We start from the raw sequence: 22560 nt of genomic DNA on the forward strand, positions 1-22560 counted from the left end.
AGTATCTATCATACCTTGCCTTGAACTCACTCACCCTCATAGCACCCACAACAGATTCTGGCAGCTTATTCCACTCATTTACCACTCTAAAAATAAAGAACCCAGCTCTAACCACCCTTCTAACCACACTCTTGCCCAGCTTCCATAGGTGTCCCCTAGTTCTCCCACCACCAGTCCTGATCTCAAAACTTTGAATGTCTCAATCATATCTTCCCTTTTCCGCCTATCAACTAATTTCTGCAACCCACAAATCTTCAACCTGTTCTCATATGGTTCATTCCATAGACCTGCTATCATCTTAGTCACTCGCCTCTGGTTCCTCTCTACCTCCTCCCCATCAAGAGGGAACCTAGATGACCAAATCTGGGCACAGTAGTCGAGATGAGGTCTTATCAAGGCTCGGTACAGAGGTACAATAACTTGCTTGTCTCTGCTCATCAAGGTATTTTTCAACAACCAAGTGAGTTGATGAGCTGATTTAGCTACTTTTGCAATGTGTCCCCAAACTTCATTTCCCTATCCACCAACACTCCCAAGCCCCTGGCCTCATCAATCTCCTGGAGTACAGTTCCACCAATGTGGTATACTGCTGCTAATCTTTTCACCCCAAAATGCATAACCTTACATTTTGCCACATTAAATTGACATCCATTCTCCTTAGCCTAGAACTCCAATCTATCCAAGTCGTCCTGCAATATTTTGACATCTTCTGCATTCACTATTCCCCTACCCAACTTTGCATCATCAGCGAACAAATGAGCTGTTCCTCTTAGATCCTTCCCTATATCGTTAATGAACAAATTAAACAGCAGTGGTCCAAGCACAGAACTCTGCGGCACACCACTAGTCACAGGCCATCTTTTGGACTCTACTCCTGAATAAACTACTCTTTGATATCTCTCCATCACATCAACCACCCACCTATCCATCTCACCAACCCTATATCCATTCCCATATGTTGTAGTTTACGGATTAGAATTCCATGTGGTATCCTGTCAAACGCCTTTGCCAGGTCCAGCAGTATTACTATAAACCCAATACCCTTATCCATTTCAGCCGTCACCTTGTTATAAAACTTGAGGAAGTTACTGAAGCATGATCTACCCTTCACAATGCCATGCTGTCCCCCGTACAGTATCTCATTTTCATCAATCCATTCCTGTATTTTTCCCTTGACTACTTTCTCCAAGACCTTGACAATATGCTGATCGGTCGGTAATTTGCAACAGTAGTCTTGGATCCTCCTTTATGCAATGGAACTATTTTCTCCCCTCTTTCCACACCTTTGGGACTAAACCAGACCCGAGACTCAGATTAAACAACATGGTCAAGGACACTGATAATTCTTTAGCCGCTTCACACAAGACCCGTGCCGGTATACCATCCAATCCCACAGATGTATCCACATTAAAGTTCTGTAATAGACTGCTCACCTCCACTTCATTCATTACAGTTCCTGTATAAACTAATGTTTCTTTCATTTTTTCAATGTCACCACCTGGATGATATACTTTTGAAAGTGCTCCCTCAGTAACTCCACTATATCGACTGATTCAGTGACCTCCTTACCATCATCATTCCTTAAAATCATTTTGCCATGTACAGTTTTTTCTTGCTTGCAGCATATTGAAAGAACTGTTTGGGATTCTCTTTTGCTTGCATAGCTAGTTTCCTTTCATAATCGGCTTTTGCTGTTTTTACCACACTCGTTACCCTTCTGGCCTGCGCTTTATATCGTTTCTGTGCCTTCAGGTCACCTCTTTCTTTAAATTCCCTCCACAGTTGTTTCTTTTTTTGCAGCTCAAGCTTAATGGTGTTATTCATCCATATAACCCCTACTTGTTTTACTATTCAGACCCTAGGTATACAATCAGCCATAACCTTCTGTAAATGCTCCTTGACCACTTCCCATGCTCTATCGACATCCAGCCCTTGCAGTTGTACATGCCATGGCACTGATCCAAGCAATCTCCTAAGCTTGTCATACTTGCCAGCACGGTAATTCCACATATACCCTGTCTTAATCGAAAATTGCACACCTTTAGCCACCTCCCAGGTCAAGACCTTATGATCACTCTCACCAATAAGTGGCAACATGGTCATATTCATCAGATGCTATTACCAGGTCAAGCACTCTCACACCCCTAGTATTTTCCATTACATGCTGTCTCAGATAGTTATCCGTCAGTGATTGGATAAAATCCAGTTCCTTCCTGACGTGTGTCCTCTCCTCCTTTCAATCAATGTTACCATAGTAGAAATCCCCCATAATAATTACCCTCCTTCCACTCATTTCATCAATTTGTTTATGCATACTATCTCCACCATCTATTCCATCACCTGGTCTATAGCAGCACTCAACTGTATATTTTATTCTGCCAGTCTCAATCTCACACCAAATAGCCTCAAATGAGCTCTTTTCATTATCCTGCGATACAACTTCAATTCTCCTTGGCTGCAGTTCATCAGCTATCATCAATAACACCCCTCCCCCATTTTATTCTCTCTGTCCCTCCTAAACACACTATAACCTACACATTCTATCCCACTAACTATATCATCCTCCGTCAGCCATGTTTCACTAATGCCAATAACCTGTGGCTAGGAAGAGCCAATCAAGGCCAAAAATTCTTCCTTCTTGTTCCTAATACTCCTGGCATGTATACATGAAATGCAGTGATCCCTTTGTCCCACTCCTATCTTGATGCATTATTCTAAATATCCCATTCCCATTTTTTGTCCTTAGTACTGGCTCGGGTACATTATATACATTCTTACACTCAACTGTCTCACTGATGTCCACATATCCACTCCCCCCCCCCCCCTTCCTTGGTAGTTCTAGTTTCCCTGGTTCTGCACATCCATTTTCACTTCATTCAGCAACACTTTTTCCAGTCTCCGCACACCAAATCCATTCAAATGCAGGCCATAATTATCCTAGACATTTTCATATAAGTTACTAATGAGATTTATAGGAATGATGCTGAAGGAATTTTTCAGTACATGAGAAGAAGGTAAAGAACAAGGGGTCTCCTGAAAATTGTGTTAGTGTGTGGTACTATGTGAATAGTGGCAGGGAAAATATTAATTTATTAAATTAGCGTTAATATTTGTTGTATTACTTGATTCTTTACTTAGACCATATTTGTATCTGTCATTGCTGCTACTACTATCATCATGATCACCATGGTTTCTCAAGATTATAGAAAGTCCATCTTAATTATCACTGTTCTTGTCAGTTGATACCTTAAAATCCTATACTATTTTTGTACTTATCCTAAACTTTAGAAATACATTCCATTCATCCATAACTCTTCATGATAAAAAAAAAATTTTTTTTGTATTTTTTATGATCAAGCCTTATGCAGTGGAACAATAATCTTCTTATCTATAGGTATTATTTCTGGGAAATTCCCATGTTACTCCTCTAAAAAACTATTATTTTTACAGCTATTTTTGCCTGTTTTTGTTTAGGAGTGTTCCTTATTTTAAATACATTGGCTTTTTACTCAAGAATTCTTAGAGTATTATAAGTGTATTTTAAAGATAAATATATGCAGACTAATAGAGGAAGAAATTTTGCACATACCTTGTTTGGATGTTAGGATGTCTTCTTCTCCATACTTCTGCTGTTAGGCTGTTAAAGGGGGGGGGATTTGAGGCAAGGTGGGAAGATTAATTAGAAAAACCAGGTTTTTTTTTAAATAATATATATACATGCATATATATTATTATATTAAAGGTGCTTCTTTGGGGAAGGGGAAAGGCTTAATGGGAAACAAGGGCGGGAGAGAGCATTAATGGATGCGAGCCATTTCGATCGTGCTATCGTCATCGGAACATTTCGGGATAAGTGTAGGGCTATGTCATGATGGCTTAGTGTATCTGCTTTAGGGGAGCTTGTATTATCGCTTATTGGTCGGAGTCGTGACCTACTTTTTATGTTGTGGAGCTTCCAACACTTTGAAATTAGGTAGGGTCGGTGGACATTGATTGAGTTTTCGTCACATTTTATGGCAGTTGTTTCCGATATTCTAAGCATTGTTTCATTGTCTTGTTTGTCTATTATTATGGCCTTGTCAATTTGTGGGGTATGTTTCTGTTCAAGGGCGTGAACTGCTATTTCTGTCTTCCCTGTACTCTGTATTATATTTTTCTTTTTGATATTGCGTTTTTTTGTGTTTAAATGTTCTGGGATAGGGATGTTACAGTCACAGAAGTGTTCTTGTAATCTAGCCCATAAAGACCTGATGGTAGAACCTGTGTAGGTGATATCACAGTCTTTTTGGCAAGGAAATTTATAGACTACATTGTGGTGTTCTAATATTTCTTTGTGTGTGAAAGATTTAGTGGGTTTTAAGAGAGTTGCTAATTTTTGGTTCGTGGTGAATACTAGTTTATAGTCTGTGTGTTTGAAAATGTATTTGTAGGCTTTGTATGTGTTTTGGATGTAGGGCAGTTTGATAACCTTTCATGTTGTTTTGATGGGTTTTTGCTGTTCTGTTTGCATAATTTATTAGTTGTGTGGGATAGTTGCGATTTTTAAAAATCTGTGTTAAATTTTTTAATTCCGTGTTGAGATAATTTCTTATCTATACCTGTCCATGTCCTCTTCAGTAACAAAGAGAACATGGACAGGTTTTGACAACAGTGTTATTGTTATATGGAACATGGACAGGTGTAGACAAGATTATTCCACTCTATTATCTGCTAATCTGGAATGATTCCCGAATGATTCCACATGCCTTCCATTTTTCAGAGCACATACACATGCACGCATGCATGCATGCGCGCACACACACACACACACACACACACACACACACACACACACACACACACACACACACACACACACACACACACGCACACACACAATATTAGTAGAGAACAGCATTTTAACAGCATGTCTCCCAAAAATCTGAGAGATAGTCATTTTCTGATCAAATGAATACTTGTTAACTCTCTCTCTCTCTCTCTCTCTCTCTTTATCCAACAATAGATGTGCCAATTAGGACTTTAGTTTCTTGGGTTGTCTGTTTTAAACTGGTCTTGCTGTTAGCAAATCATTGCTGTTCACATACTGTGATAAACTTTGTTTGTGCTCTGAAGATGCTGGGTATAACACTAGTGAAATATCAGCAATAAGTCAAATAAATATTAATCATTTTTGTTATTATTTGTGTGTTGTAAATTAAAACTGGTAAATAAATTAATCATGAACTACCAACACATAAACCTTTCTATTCATTAGAGTGTATAAAATTCCTTGTGTTTGCAGTTTAGCTTATTTCTGGATAGACTAAGATCAGTTACCATCCACCTTGAAGAACACAAAAATTACATCCATGATTATCTGTATGACAAGTCAGGACTAGCATGCTCTGGATACTCCTTCACATAGGATTAAATGGAACAAGACATTGGTATTATATAGAAATCACTATAGGACTGGAAAACTAGGTTTGGAATGAACGTCTGCTGTGAAACACTTGCCCACCCTCAACAAGTATGGTTGCATTAATTTGCCAAAGATCTGGGAGAGAGTTATTCTGAGATACCCTGACTTCTGCAAATTAATTTTGTGGTTATCCACTCCATAGAGGGCTGGATAACCACAACAACAACTAATGCCCTACCATGTTAGGGCATTAGTTGAATTTCAGCTAGAGTTTCAGTTATTTCAATAATTTATAAATCTGATGATTTATAAATTAAAGATACCAAGAAATTATATACTTGATTTAATCCTTTATCCACGTGTAAGCAAACAAGTTTGCACCTGATGTATTTTCAGGACTGGGGCAACTCATATATAGAATCTAATGACTTCACATCACTTGCCTTAGTATACCATAATGCATAGCACATATCCTTAAAATACTCTGGATTAGAGATAGTTATTGGAAGTTTTTTCACTTGGTTATACTATAAATTATATCCTTGCAGACATGTATAATGCTACGCATTATGGGAAGGGTATTATGTGAAGTCATTAGCTTCTATATATGAGTTGCCCTAGTCCTGAAAATACTTCAGGCGCAAACTTGTTTGCTTACACTTAGATAAAGGATTAAACCAAGTATATAATTTTTTGGTATCTTTAATTTATAGTATAACCAAGTGGAAAAACTTCCCCCTTCCCATAATGCATAGCATTATACATTTCTGCATGGATATGTGCTTTGCATTATGGGATACTAACACAAGTGACATGAAGTCATTAGCTTCTGTATATGAGTTACCCCAGTTCTGAAAATACTTCAGGTGCAGACTTGTTTGCTTACACTTGGATAAAGGTTTCTAATGATTTAGTTTAGTGTATGCGTGGTTGTTACAGTTATAATTTGTGCACTAAAGATGTTGGCTAGAAATGTAGCAAAATATTAGTAAGTTAATAAATGAATTAATTTTTTTTTCTCTCTTGGTGTTTATACCATGAAGTGCTATTATGAATTAGAAGTATTGCACTAAAACACCACCAATCTGCTTACACTGTTATCCTTAATCAGATTATTCTGAAGGAACATAGTTCATTTTCACTGTTTATGACCTGTTCCAGTTTTATATCATCTGCAAAATACTCATATTCTTAGCAAAATAAGTTACAAGATAATGATGAATTAAAAACAAATACCCTTAATTAATACTAATTTGTTATTTACCAAGTAATTTGCAAAATGCCTTTGCACTCCCTGTGTCCTTAATCTACATTTGTTTCTTATTAAAAATGTAAATTGCTAAAGTTTCTATATGCTAATTTATAAATAAATTTCTTTAAACTATTTTCTCCTAACTTCTAATTTATTAATAATATAGTAAAACATCAAATATATTTGTTGAAGCTGAGTAAAAGTACTTATGGTCTGTGTCTTAATTTTTATGGTAATATAGATATAGATGAATGTCGACAGAATCCATGTCATCCAACTGCTGTGTGTGAAAATAGTCCAGGAAGCTATTCATGTCGTTGTCCTACTGGTTTGACTGGAGATCCACGTGTGCCTCCTGGATGTAAGTAATTTGCTTCTCTTTTATATTATTATAGATATGTACTCTATATGCATTTTATGGGATTAGATGGGATATCAGCTTGGATTTTTTGAGAATACAGAAGGGAACTGGCAATGCCTCTGACTGCGCTCTCTAATTTAATTCGTAGCTCTGGTAGAGTTCCAAGGGCAAAATAATTCCCTTGCATAAGGGAGGTTCTAAGACTGCTGTAGCAAATTATAGCAATATATATGATATGTTGCCCCTCATATCATACTATATGAGGGGCAACATGGCTTTGTGAAGGGTTTGCCATGCCTTAGTAATTTACTTTCTTTTTTTATAATAGAGTAACAGAGAGTTTAATGAAGGAAATGGCTAGACGATGATTCTACTTGATGTTGCAAAGGCATTTGAGAATACCACAAGAACCGCTGTTATGCAAATTAGAACAAATGGGGATGGATTGATACTGGCAAAGTGGATAAGATGGTGGCTGCTGGACAGATATAAAAAAGGAAACTATTCATGTTGTATATTATTATTATTATTATTATTATTTGAAACCTCCAGGGAGTCCAAAGACTCATCGAGGGAGAGTGTGCCAACAGCATCGAACGATTGGTCACCTTCCAACTACTAATCTCGCTCAAACTTACTTAACTGAGCCATTAGTAGCAGAGGCTGTACTGATCGACCAATGGTGTGCCTCAAGGTTTGGTGCTGAGGCTACTACTGTTTATTTTGTACATAAATAATATAGGAAATAATCTGAAAGGAAATATTCAGTTGTTTGCCGATGATGCAAAATTAGGTAGAGTAATGGTTAATCAAGGTGATGTGGAGAGCTTGCAGGATGATGTAAATAGGCTGTCAGTATGGACAAAATAAAGATAATGGATGGCAGTTTAATGTGGAGAAATGTAAAGTTATGCATTTTGGGATAAGTAGCTTACAAGCTGTGTATCGTCTTCAGGAAATTGATGAAGCTAGAGATTTAGGGGTGATGGTAGACAGAGAGTTAAAGTTTAGAGAACATATTGCTTATGATAAGATTACTTGGCTTATTGTATTTGGGTCTCCCACGATGAGTCTTTGGACTTCATGGAGGTTTCCATACAATAATAATCATAATAATAATTTGTCTGTGATCACACAGATCATGCAAATTTTAATGATTGTGCATCTATTTATATTTATGGATGCATATAAGTGCGAGCAGGTATTATCAATTTTACCTTTTGGTAACAACATATATAACATTGATGATAGTAACACCAATGCTACTATCATCAATGCACGATGCCATATACTGCCTATTATCACCACTGCCAATTTTTTTTTTGTCTATAAATTGCATGTGTTCTCATAACCAGTTTGCCTGTATGTGGGATAAAAAATTTGAGTATTCAGGAGAAAAAACCCTTCTACCTCGATATGGGATTAGCTAATTCACATTCAACTCAAAAAGTACTTATAAAAGTTTCTCTAGTTACAATAAAAATTGAACTCAGGTTTTTTTTTTTAGTTGAAGGGTGAAATGTTCTTCTAATTGTGCTTCAGAGGCTAACAATGTAATGACAATAAAGTATATTAAGTTATTTTAACTCAAGATCACCATTTGTACATTGAAATCATTTTTAAGAGTTCACATTCACCTTTCCCCTTCCCAAATATTTGCACACATTTTAAGGACAAATAATGACATCGTTATATCTCTCTCACCTTATTAAAAATTTAATGTCACAATAGTACATTAAATACATCATGAGTGTTGAGCGGAAAAGTAAAACAAGTGATGATTAATAAAAAAATTTACACAAAGAATTTATATTATGTAGATTTACACAAATTTTCAATTGAAAATTTCTGTAAACTCTCTATAGAAGGGTTTCAAGACTATATAAAAAATATAAAAACACAAAGATGTATATAAAAGGGAGAATCTGCAATTTTTGTATACCAATGCAAGAAGCATTCGAAATAAGAGAGAAGAATTTTTGGCATTAGTCAGTGCAATCTCACCAAAAGTTGTAGGCATTAGTGAAACGTGGCTGTCAGCAGAAGATACACTGGAATTGAATGTGATGGGTACAGTATTTTCAGGGAGGATAGAGAAGATGCAACAGGGGGGAGAAGTACTGTCGATGATAGCAGATGTGTTGCAGCCAAAGAAAGTAGTATATCAAGATGATAGACATGTGAATGAGAGTTCATTTGAGGTGGTCTGGTGTGAAATAGTGACCAATGCAACCAAATATACAGTTGGATGCTGCTATAGGCCAGGGAGTACAGGGGGGAGATATTGAATTCATGCATCAGCAAATTAGTGCAATGAGTGTAGGGTTAGTGATTATTATGGGGGATTTTAATTATGGTGATATCATTTGGAAGGAGGAAATATCACGTAGCATAAAGGAAACGGAGTTCATACATCTTCTATGAGATAATTACTTGAAACAGCACATAACTGAAGGGACACGTGGTGTGAGAGTGTTGGACCTGGTTATTGGTTCAGAGGTTATATGCATAAGTAAGGTGTCCTTGTTACCTCCAATTGGTGAAAGCGATCATGTGGTATTGACTTGGGAGGTTGCAAAATCTGTGGATTTTTCTGTTAAGAAGGGATATATATGGAATTACAGGTTAGGCAATTATAACAAGCTTTGGAGTGCGCTTGCAGCCATCCCATGGCAGAACATATTGCAGGTGAAAGATGTTAGCACTGCATGGGATAAAATCAGTGGGTATCTGAGGAAAGCAATATCAGATTGTGTCCCAGTGGTCAGGAAGTTAAACAAGGCAGGCGTTAGATGGATGAGCAGTAGTATGAAGCTTGACCTGCAAAAAAAAGAAAATGTTATGGAGAATTTACAAGGAGAAAGGCGATCAGTACACCCATGAGCAGTACAAGGCTCAAGCTAGGAAGGTTACCAGCATAGTAAGAAAAGCTAAATCAGATTATGAGAAGACCTTAGCCAAAGAGATCAAGGGTAATCCCAAAGAGTTCTTCCGCTATGTGGCAAGTAAATGGAAGAATGACTTCGGAACGATAACTTTAGTTGGTGCTGATGGTATTGAGGTGACGAAATTAGATGTAATAGTCGAGTTACTGAGTGATCACTTTTCAAAAGTCTATCACCCAACCGAGGATATCTCTGTACCTGTAGCAATAACTAATGGGAGAATTGAAGCTATGAAATCAGAGGTATTTAATATATTACAAAATTTAAATACAAACACTGCTGTAGGCTTATATGGAATATCAGCTCGGGTGTTGCGTGAATGTGCAAATGAATTGTCAACCCCTCTTACTTGGATATTTAATTTAAGTTTGAACTCTGGTATGGTCCCTAGGGAGTGGAAGTTAGGCAAAGTGGTTCCTTTGCATAAGGGTGGCTCTAAAACTGTGGTAGTTAATTACAGACCAATCACCATCTCAGGAGTAGTGGTAAAAAGTATTGGAAAAGTTGGTTAAAGACAAAATTCAAGAATGGGTAGATCAGGATATGATACTCTATAGAGGGCAACATGGTTTTGTTAAAGGTAGATCCTGCCTTAGCAATCTATTAACTTTTCATAATAGAATGACATCTGAGTTGGACAAAGGAACTGGCTACACAGTGGTACTTCTGGTTTTTGCTAAGGCTTTTGACAGGATACCCCATGGAACACTGTTACACAAATTGGAGCAGATGGGAATGGATACTAAATTGGTGACATGGATAGGGGAATGGCTCAGGAAGAGATACCAGAAGGTGGTATATGGAAGAGTCGAATCCAGGATGAGGCAGGTGACCAGTGGTGTGCCTCAGGGCTCTGTGCTTGGGCCATTGTTGTTTAATTTTTTATATGAATGATATAGGAAATGGCTTATTCAGTTGTTTGCTGATGATGCAAAGTTGGGTAGTGCAATAAAAATCAAGCTGATGTTGAAAGTTTGCAGGATGATTTAAATAAGCTGGTTCAGTGGGCAAAAGATAATGGATGTCAGTTCAATGTGGAAAAGTGTATAAAGTCATGCATTTTGGGATTAAAATATCACCAGCTGTGTACTACATTGATGGAACAGTACTCCAAGAGATTGATGAGGCCAGGGACTTAGGGGTGTTGGTAGATAGGGAGATGAAGTTCAGAGGACACATTGCTAAGGTGTCCAAGATTGCACATAGGATTACTTGGTTGTTGAGGAACACACTGACATCCAGAGATAAAGAGGTTATTATTCCCCTTTATAAATCGTTGATACTTCCACATTTGGATTACTGTGCTCAGGTCTGGTCGCCTGGATTCCTTGGAGATGAGGTGGCTGTGGAGATGGTTCAGAGAAGAGTGACTAAGTTGGTAAGTGATGTAAAAAATGCTCCCTACATTGATAGATTGAGAGCTTGTGGATTGCAGAGGTTGGTTGATAGGCGGAGAAGAGGGGATATGATAGAAACATTTAAATTACTGAAAGGTTTTTATAGGATTGATGCAGGAGAAATGTTTCTGCTGTGTGATAGTGATGGAAGAATAAGAGGTCATCCCTGGAAATTAAAGAACAGTGTGGTTAACAAGGGTGTCAGAACAAGGTTTTTTGCCTGGAGGGTGGTGAATAAGTGGAATTCATTGTCTGACTTAATTGTGAGCTCTTCGTCTGTAAATGAATTCAAGAAGAGATATGACAGATATTGTTTTGCTAGTTTGGGTCTCCCGCAATGAGTCTACAGACCCCACGGAGATACCCGTAATAATAATAATAATAATAATAATAATAAAGTGAATAAAAGGTCTTTCACTCTTGTGAATTTGACATCATGGAGAGTTTGAGAGCAGTTGATAATGATTAGGAATGATTGATTATAAGTGAACAAGAGGTATGTGAGGAATTGAGCAAACTTGATGTTAATAATCCTTTCTTTTAAGCTTACATGGTGATAATCTACATTCGACGTTTCGACCTGTATGTCAATTTCATCTTCTGGAGTATACAACTATACACAGAAAAGAAGCTAGACTACAATCAAACTGGTTTGTTAGAGTTACTGACCAACCACCACAACAATTCTTGGCCTGACCTCTGGTGAAAAATTAAAAAAAAATAAAATAAAAAATTCTACATCAATGCTCGAGTCCTGTTATTAGTGTTATCTGTTGGTTGTAGACATACATTGGGTACAACAAGTCTATGTATCTATCTATATACATATATTAACATCATGATTATACAGAAATGTACATGTATAATCATGATGTTAATATGTGTATATGGATAGATACATAGACTTGTTGTTGCGCCCAATGTATGTCTACAACCAACAGATAACACTAATAATAGGACTCTAGCGTTGATGTAGAATTTTTTTTTTTTTTTTTTTCACCAGAGTTCAGGCCAACAATTGTTGTAGCGGTTGGTCAGTAACTCTAACAAACCAGTTTGATTGTAGTGTAGCTTGTTTTCTGTGTATAGTTGTATGCTCCAGAAGATGACCTTGACATAAAGGTCGAAATGTTGAATGTAGATTTTAGTTATATTAAACTAAAGTTTTTATTCAAACACGGTAGTTGTTTCCATAATTTTCAAAAAATGCATTGATGTTAATAAAGCTGTGAGACTTGATAATATATCACCACATATTTTGAAGGAATGTGGGGAACTGACATCTGCCTTGACATATTTGTTTAATATGAGTCTTGCACTGGATCAAGTTTCAAAGGAGTGGAAGGAGGGCAAGATTGTGCCGCTTCACAAGAGAGGTGACAGAACTCAAGCATCAAATTATAGGCCTATCTGTGTGTCAGTTTTGTAGTTAAAGTGTTGGAGAGGCTGGCAAGAACCAGGATCCAGAATTGGGTTGATAACAATAGTATCTTTGATGGACTGCATGGATTTGCTAAAGAGAAGTTATGTTTTAGTAATCTACTTACTTATTACAATAAGGTGATAGCTTCATTGGACAAAAGAGGTGGGTACACAGTAGTACACTTTGATTTTGCAAAGGCTATTGATAGATTACAATTTGAGATGTAAGATGTAGACTACAAGATGAGATGTAGAATTTATGCTTGGTAGGGTATATATTGTTACAAGTGGAGGGAATAAATGATCTTAGGGTAATGGTGGATAAGGATCTAAATTTAGAGAACACATTGCCAAAATTGTGAGGATAACATAACTTCTGGCAATGATGTAGAGCAGGGCTGTACAACCTTAGGTAATCCCAGGGCTGCATTATAAAGAAAGATTTATCCGAGGGCTGCATCACAATGGTATCTAGTAATTTGGTGAGCAGCAGCAGCACAACCTCGATGGCTGAACAAACGAACAACACTTACTGTGCACTAATTGTGTGCTCACATTCCCCGTGAGTGCCCGTAGGATGCACATTGGAGCAAAACAGTGTAAGAACGCTTATTCGACACATGTAATTTTTGAAAAAACACGTGGGTATATAGTGATGTAAAAACACCAAATAAAATTACCAACATCGAAATTATCAATTAATGATAGAACAAAAATATCTAATACTCATTCGATTCAAATTGTTATTTTATTTTTTCGCTCATGAAAATCAAAACCCACAGGTGGGCTGCACAAAATTGCACCCCAGGCTGCATCTGGCCTACAGGTAGTGTTTTGGACAGCCCTGATGTAGAGAACACTGACTTGTAGAAGTAAGGAGATTCTGGTTCCATTGTGTAAGGCCCTAATTATGGTGGACATGTGGACTACTGTACACAGATTTGGGCATCTGGTTTTCAAAAAGATAAAGAGATGTTGGAGAGGATTCAGAGGCAATCGACCAAAGTTTCTGGTGTCTGGAATGTTGAATATGTAGAAAGGTTGGGATATTGCAATTTGCAGAGTCTGGTGGATAGGAGGTAGAGGAGATGATGTGATAGAGACGTATATGTTGGTAAGGGGTTGTTATAGGATTAATATTGAAAAGGTTTTCATAAAATGGTGGGAGATTAGGGGAGAACATGAGATCATCCCTGGAAGCTGTATAAGGAGAGTGTGAACAAGGAAGTGAGAACCTGAGAAACAGGATTTTTGCATGCAGAGTTGTGAATGATTGGAATGCTTTGCCTGAGAGTGTGGTGTCTGCAGAGAATTTGAACGTGTTTAAGGCACAGTATGCTGAACTGTCTGTATGACAAAGGGATAGATGAGTCTTTGACTTTTTGGGGTCTTAGGGTAACAGTAATAATGATAAAGAAAAAAAATTCTTAGCTGACCCATAGTATTAATGTACTATATTACAAACACCTTTCATGGATGAAAATCTATTTAAAAAAAATACCAGTTTAGCTCTTTGATATGTAAATACATGTTGGAGTTCCTTTAACAGATTTTCTAAGGCAGTCATAGATTTGATTTATTATATGATATCTTTCTGTATCATAATGTGTGTGTGCCACTTCTTATTTTACTTAAGATTGCATCCATTACACAATTTTTCAATATCCTTTTTGTTACTTTGATGACTCTTCATGCCCAGCATATGGACAAATATGTACAGAATATGTACATATCCTGTGTATCAAAGAATTTAATCCTGCTTGATCTCTCATTAGGTGCAATACCACCATGAGGCATGAATGTTTTGTGCATTTCCTTAGGTAGAAAAGGAATTCTGTTGCCTAGTGTTAGAACAATCACCCTGCTTATTTAAGCCTGAAGTGACTTGCCAAAAGTTCCTTGTTTGATGTCTAGAGCAGTGTTTCCAGAATATCTAACCTTAGTTTGTTCAAGTGCTAATCATAGTATACTATAGATCCACTGTCATTGTAAAACTTAGAATAGTAGTTGATGACGCTGTTGTGTTATTGACAAGGTCCCAAAAGGAAATAATATTGAATTTTGAAGTTAGAAAGATCTTTTGAACAAGTAAAGTAGAGCTTTTGTACTAAAGCTATTATTGCATTCATTTATTGTAGAAAATGAATAACATTTTCTTATTATGATTGCTTCTTGAACCAAAATATATGGCAAGTTTATTTTATAGTTTATTTGACACACACTTTTATATTTTTATAACCTTGTCTGTTATATTCAGTATGAATCATAATCTGATAAGTTGATCTCCTTATATATATAAGGAGATCAACTTATATATATAATATAATTTTATTCCTGTTTTAGATCTTAAATTGCCACTTTTTTTTAAGATAGCTTAACAAAATAATCTATCATCTCTTTATCTCGACAGGCCATGATCCAAATATATGTTATAATGGAAATTCTGATTGCGCTGACTCTGCAGCATGCTTAAGGGTTGGTGGATTCCCATACTGTAAAGGTAATAAAATCAATATATATCTAATGTAATCATTTATATTTCAGTATTTAATTACATAATGGCTATAACTGAAAACTGATTTAAACATGAATCCCAAACTTTTATTTTTTATTTTAAAATGTTTTATTTATGTTTTTTATTTTTTTATGAATTTTAAAATGTTTTTAGAAAATATTTTTTAAATTATTGTTTTTCTTTAGATCCATGTGAGCTTCCTCATGCTTGTGGAATGAATGCAGAGTGTCGAGCTGCTAACCATGAAGTAGTCTGTTTATGTCCTCCAACATACACTGGTGATCCTCATTATCGATGCACTAAAGGTATTTGCATTAATATTATTAGTTCATCTTGGTTGGCAACATCATAGCTTACAAATTACTCAAATTTGCATTATAAACTATGTTATAAATTTATAGCATATGAATTATGTTATAAATTCTTTACTCAAGTGTAAGTGAACAAAATTTGCACATGAAGTAACTTAAGATTAAGTTACTTGTTCATAGAGGCTTCACATGCTATCATATGCTATACTTTAACAGTTAACTATTATTAGTTAACTGTAATATTTTACTAAATGTGTTTGTGCTTTGTTGTATATTAAGGTTAATTTTTTAAATATACATACTTTAATTAATTTCAATATAAATAATCAACAATTATTCAATAACTGAAAGCTAATCTTAGCTTTAATTTTTATGGTTTTCTTTTGAAAAATAATTTATTAATAATAAAAATCTTAATATAAGTATTTTGTATTAATAATAAATATAGCTTATATGAAAATATAATGTATGTAATGGTGAAATAATAATTATGGTATTTTTTATTTATAGTTGAATGCACTACCAATTATGATTGTCGTAACAATGAGATTTGTGAAAGCAACAAATGTATTGGTAAGTAAAACCAGAAGTTTGATAATGTGCATCTTAGTTATAAAGGTTTTTTTTATGGCTTTTATTGCTTATCTTAGATTTTCGTAATTTCCTGGTAAGTAATGTCAAAGGTGATTTACAGGTACTATATAATGAAGTTTACATTATTACTAAATTATTAAAATACATTATTACTAATTATAAAATTTTGGATCCACAGAAGGGATGCTTTATACTCACTTGGTGGAGTTATGCTGGAAGAAGTGGAGGAAGCAAGTGGGGTAGGGATAGAGATTTGAAGTTCTGGGAACATATTGTAAAGTTTTTGAAGACACCTCAGAGAATTGCAGCAACGTTGAGGAAAACAATGACCATGAGAGATAAAAGTGTGCTGGTCCCATTGTATAAAGCTTTGATCAGACCACATCTGAATTTCAGTGTTCAGATCTGGTCACCTTGGAGAGGGGGGGGAGGGCAGAGACAGATAAAAAAATGATGTCAGGACTGTACAGTGTTGATTATGAGGATAGACTGAGGGCATGTGGACTGCAGAGTTTTGTGGATAGAAGGCAAAAGGGGATATGATCGAGACGTTTAAGCTGTTGAAGGGTTATAATCATATTAACACCGAGGAGATTTTTCATATGATAGAACGAGGGAAAGGAACAAGGACAAGAGATCATTCCTGGAAGTTGCAAAAGGAAGTGGTGGTGAGTAAAAGAGTAAGAAGCAAGTTTTTTTGCATGGAGAGTGGTAGGAGCATGGAATACATTGCTTGAGAGGATGGTGAATGTGCAGACAGTGGATGATTTTAAGGAGTGGTATTATAGAATTTGTGTTCGCTGGTGTTGATCTCCCACAATGGGTCTTACTCCATGGGGCTCAAAACAAATAATAATACATAACTTCCTTTCACCAACTTTCTTCATAATCAGTCTGTTTGTTTGTTAACTCTCCAATATCATATCTTATTTCAGTCTTCTGAAAAACTAACTACATTAATTCACATAGATATGGGTCTTCTGAGTCTTTTTTTATATCATTTAGCAGGCAAACGAGCCCAGCTAGTTCCTCGAGTTTGACTAATTTTTGTCTTATTCCGTATAAATTTCATTTGACTCCTAATGATACCAGCTATTTTTACTCTGTTCTGTATTGTCATATTTATTTTCCATTTTCAATAAAAATTGTCCCTTAATAATTGAAACGTTTTTTTTTGTTCTCCTGCATACAGCTGATGTTTTCAGTGTTCCTATTTATTTTGATAGTACTTGCCCTTTTTTTTATTGCTGATTTTCATATGCAGACTTTAATTTTTGAAAACTTATACTGGATTTATTTAAAAGTATAACATCATCTGCATAAGGTAAAGCATTGAGATAAACATCTCCAGTTTTGATATTGTGTTTAATTCTACCTACTTCTCTTCATATTGCGATCCATGTAGGTGATGTATAACGCTGGAGATTGTGTGTGCATGTGTGTGTGCGCGCGCACACGCTATCGTCTTTCTGTATCTTTGTCAATTTTATCTACTGACTTACAACTTAAATATGTTATTATTTGTATGATGTTTTGTACTACAGCTTTTCTCTTGGTACCTTGTCATGCCTTTTTTAGATCTATGAAACTAAAATACAGATCCTTATTATATTTTAAATGAGTAAAGTAAAACTTTAAGACAAATAATTGTAATACTGGTGATTTATATATGGCCTGAATACAAGTTTCTCTTCCACAGTTTTTCTTTGCTTCTCCTCAAGTATGCTTGTATAAATCATACCTGAATTACTCAGTAGGGAAATTTTTCAGTGATTCTCATATTCAGTATTATTTCCTTTTTTTTTTTTTAATAGACAGGTCTGTGAGAATGCTACTCAAGAATTAAACCTTCTCCTAACCATGTCTTCTGGTTTTTATTTTTATCCTGCTGAAAACTAAATGGTGATCTCTATTTCAAATCTCATCTATATTTTTGCATCCTGAATCAGCATGAAGATATGACTATCGACAATAACATTATCATTGAGACTTTTCTTATTTTTTGTGTCTTCTTGTCATGTGCATATCTTTATGTTAGAATATGGTATTAGTGAATTATGCTATGCAGCGCAGTGCAGTGTGCAGCACCTGCAAAATTTTTATATCCCCATATTTGAGCATTTCTGTCAAATACAATCTCTATGGCTACCTTTCCATACCTCAGATTTTTGAAATGTGGAATGGCAGCTGGACAATTTTTACCTTTTATTATATATCAATACCTAGTATTTATATGCATTTCTGATATACATTCCTGCTGAATATTTTCTGTCACTGTTCTTTTCAAAGTCTTCCAATGACTTTTATTTAGCTGCTTTTATGCATTGCTTTGCTTTTTTACATTTTTCTCTGCATTCTCTGAGAGTAAATGCTGACTTGCTTGCTAACACTTTCTTCTTTTCCAAGACTGGCTTTATCTTCGGTCTACCATGGAATTCTGATTTTTCTATCCTTGTAAACAACTTCACCTGCATGCATATCTGGCTGAATTATCAAGGTTTTCTTTAGACTCTGTCATCTAGTCTCTAAGGTTTTTTATTATTGTTTTCAAACTCATTAATTTTTTTCTCCAGCAATATCTGTGTATTTAAATCTAGAGTTCACCTCTGAATACTACTCCACTTTGATTCTTTTTCATGTGGTATTTATTTTTATCTTGCTGAAAACTAAATGGTGATTTCTGTCTATTTCAAATTTCATCTATATTTTTGCATCCCAAATCAGCATGAAAATATAGCTATCAACAATAACATTATCAATAAGACTTTTCTTATTTCTTGTATCTTTTCGCCATGTGAATATGTGCATATCTTTATGTTAGAATACGGTATTAGTGATGATTGGTCAATATCTTGAACAGAAATCCACAGGTACTTAGTATTAATATTAGCATTACCCTCTTCTCAAAAATGTTGCTAACATATTTCTATTTGTCTGGCATTCATTTAGTACTCTACTGTACTCTTTAGATCTCCAACAAGGACTAACTTTTTTTCATCATGTCAGCTGCAGTTTTTAATGACTCAAATATTCCTCCACCTCTTTAGTAAAACTCTATGCAGGACTATAGTTAGAAATAAGTCTCATCATCTAATTTCCCATTTTGATATTTGACCACATCATTCTACTTGATATTGCCTAGCATTTAAGAAGCTTATCTTTGGGTTCATTGTTTAATAAAATATCTGCTCCTTCCTTTCCCCGAACATTATAGGCTAATTTGATCAGATTGGTCCAAAAAACAAAACTTTATCTTGTTTTTAGAACAAACAAATCTACATGAAACTGAGGAGTGTGTATATATGTATGTATGTGTGTGTGTGTGTGTGTGTGTGTGTGTGTGTATATATATATATAAATTGGTAGTGTATATATGCAAGGATGAATTTGAAAGATGAATTATCAAATCAAAAGAAATAGTTCTGGACCCTTCACACTTGAACAACAATCTAAGCTACAATTTGCCTGATTCCCATAGCACAGTATTCCAGTACTGGTGCTCTAAAATTAGCTGTCACACACATTCAACTCATGCCAACGGTAGCACGCGGTCACCTATTCAAATATGACTGTTACTATTCTACTTCTTTTTATTAAGCTGGAAAGTCCATGTTTTTTACCTTGTTATTTTTATAAGTCTTATGTTTTTTCTTTCTCACCCGAAGAAGTCTGAGCACCGATGAAACTAGTCATGATTTATTAAAGGTTTTTGTTATACTTTCTAAGGTTCTAGTCAGTTAAATTTTAATTTCATAAATGTATACATCCCGAGTAAATCCTAATTACAACAATATATATATATATATATATATATATATATATTCTTCTTGTTTCATTAAAGCATATCAAAGTATACATTATTCACTAATTGAGCATCTCTTTATATAACAGTTTGGAAAGAGTAATTATATAAAGAGTAATGATGCATGATAAGAGTAATGCTGGATTAATAAAGAAGAAATTATTAAACTTATTAAATATTATCTTCTTACACGTCATCATCAAATTTAAATAGATACACTATAAAAGGTATTCCACTTAATGGTGTGTTATAGTGTTAGAAAGTTTTGATAAAACAAGATCATGACTTGATTTATGATGCACTTCATTCATTTCTAATTTATGTCATTTCAATGTTCACTAATCACTTACATTTTTCTGGAATAGTACAAAGATTCTCAAACTAAGCCAAGGGTTCTGCCATCTTTCTAGTCCATTCTCATTGTACACTGATGAGATCTCATCCTGTGGCACTGTGGCATTTTCATGAAGATGTTTTTTTTTTTAATATTAATGCTATAAACAAATGATTACAGTGTGGAAAAGTATTTTTATTTATTTGTTTATTATTATTTTCTACATAACCAGAAATCCTGCCAGAATGGTATTTCTGATTATAGAGAAGCAACATGGAACTTTTCAGAGTCATTAAGCTTAGTAATGGTCACAGGCAGTGATTCATCTTCTACTTAAAGACATTCACAAACATATGTGCCAACAGTGGGACTTGAACTAGCAGCCTATTGTTGGAGAGATCTACTTGGTCAGCTAGGCCAACAGATTGATGCTCCTTTTGAATAGATGCTGAGTATTGCTGCTCATGCTATTATAAACTTAGTGAAAAAGGGATGTCAGTTCAATGGAACATCATCCATGGAAGCACCTATAGACAAGACAATAAGGTAGAAGCATCTGGGAGATAGTCTGCTTCTGCTGCTACCTTTGGAGTGAATCTGTGAGAGAGGGGAGGGACCATTAGCCAAATTGTTTAATTCATCAATTAGCCAAATTGTCTTTCTCTTGTTGACAGCATCAAGAATTTTTAGATGATTTTTGGTGATAATCCAAATGTGAGAACAAGATTCTAAGGTTGGGAAGATTTAAGATATGAAGAGAGTTATGATATCTTGAGTGAAAAAGACACCAAGTTATTTTGAAGGTTATGGATGGTATAGATGTGAAGTGTTTGTACTAGGAAGTGAAAGAAGTATGTCAGTCTAAGAAGAAAGATATCCTTTGTTTATTCAATGAAACATAATGGCCATCAAAAATAAAAAAAAATCACTTACATGATATGAAAGAGCTTTTATTATTATTATTATTTTGTGATACCTCCAAGGAGTCCAAAGACTCATCAAGGGAGGGCATTCACTCAACAACTCTCCATCTCACCACTTAATCCACCAACCACCAAACCACCACCACTACCATCATCTACACTAACACCATCTACTGCCCACAACCACCACTAGTATTTTTTTTTTTTTTGTCTGTAAATTGCATTTGTTCTGAAGGCTAATTTGTCTGTATCCAGGATGGAAAACCTGAGTTTCCAGTGGGAGAAAGCCCTGCTTCCTCCATATGAGATTGTCTAACTTACCTTCAATTGAAAAATTCCCCATATAAAGATTCATGTCGTCACAATGAGAATCGAGCTTAGGCCTTTTCCAATCGAAGGGTGTGATGTACTGTTGTTCTTCCAAATGCATTATGGCGGCATATATTTTATATATAAAAGTAGGCATCTTTGATATGATAAAAACTGGGACAATAGTGCAAGTATATATATGATTGAAGAATGAGCAATACAAACTTGAAATCAAAACTTTTAATAGAGGTGTATGACCTAATTATAACTGAAGTTCTAATGATGTGTATATATCAGAGCAGATTCCTTAATATGAGGATTGCTGTTAATTAACATATAGGTTTGCAACCTTTCATGAGTGGAAGTCACAATCAAAAAATAAACAAACAACAACAACAAAAAAACATCCTTGGTTGATGTCCTGGATGATGTCACCAGATAATGAAGATCACCCACTATCTAGAAATAAGTAAGACTTCACAATTTCTTCCCCCCCCCCTTATGTGTTTAGTTTTATTTGTGTTCAGTATTTTTGTCTGTTAAGTTAATAACTGTGCTGATCTTTCAGTTCTGGTAAAATTATAAAATCTTGGAAATTTTTTGATATCTTAGTTAATTTCAATAAAGATTTATGCATTTATCTATTTCACCTTAAAAATAGTATTGATGACTATTACAGATGCCTGCCAAGGCCAGCATAATTGTGGCACAAATACAATGTGTATAGCTAAAGATCATGGAGCAATTTGTCGATGTCGTGATGGATTCTATGGTGATCCTATAGCTGGTTGCAGAAGTAAATTTTATTTTCTTTCTTTGTTTTGCTATAGTAGAAAAATATTGTCTTATTATAAAAATTAGAGAGACTCTCACATTTCTAGTATAATATAATAAATTTAGTTTAATCCTTTATCCAAGTGTGAGCAAACAAAGTTTGCGCCTGAAAATATCTTCAGGACTGGGGTAAGGTGGTACAACACCAGGGCAACTCGTT

General features: G+C 35.2%; 1 protein-coding gene across 1 annotated transcript in view; it reads left to right on the forward strand.

The window, feature by feature from the left end:
* The window catches only part of LOC150101923 (uncharacterized), a 1001066-nt gene that overhangs the window by 540156 nt on the left and 438350 nt on the right, over positions 1-22560 (forward strand). The window contains exons 73-77 of the mRNA XM_090399931.1: positions 6895-7014; positions 15189-15278; positions 15479-15598; positions 16115-16177; positions 22246-22362. Coding sequence (XP_090256057.1) covers positions 6895-7014; positions 15189-15278; positions 15479-15598; positions 16115-16177; positions 22246-22362 — 510 coding nt within the window. The remainder of the gene's footprint in view (positions 1-6894; positions 7015-15188; positions 15279-15478; positions 15599-16114; positions 16178-22245; positions 22363-22560) is intronic.

This window comes from Typopeltis vanoorti, chromosome 11 (genome assembly GCF_054136105.1).
Source record: "Typopeltis vanoorti isolate ZY-2024b chromosome 11, IOZ_Tvanoo_1.0, whole genome shotgun sequence".
Lineage (NCBI taxonomy): Eukaryota > Metazoa > Arthropoda > Arachnida > Uropygi > Thelyphonidae > Typopeltis > Typopeltis vanoorti.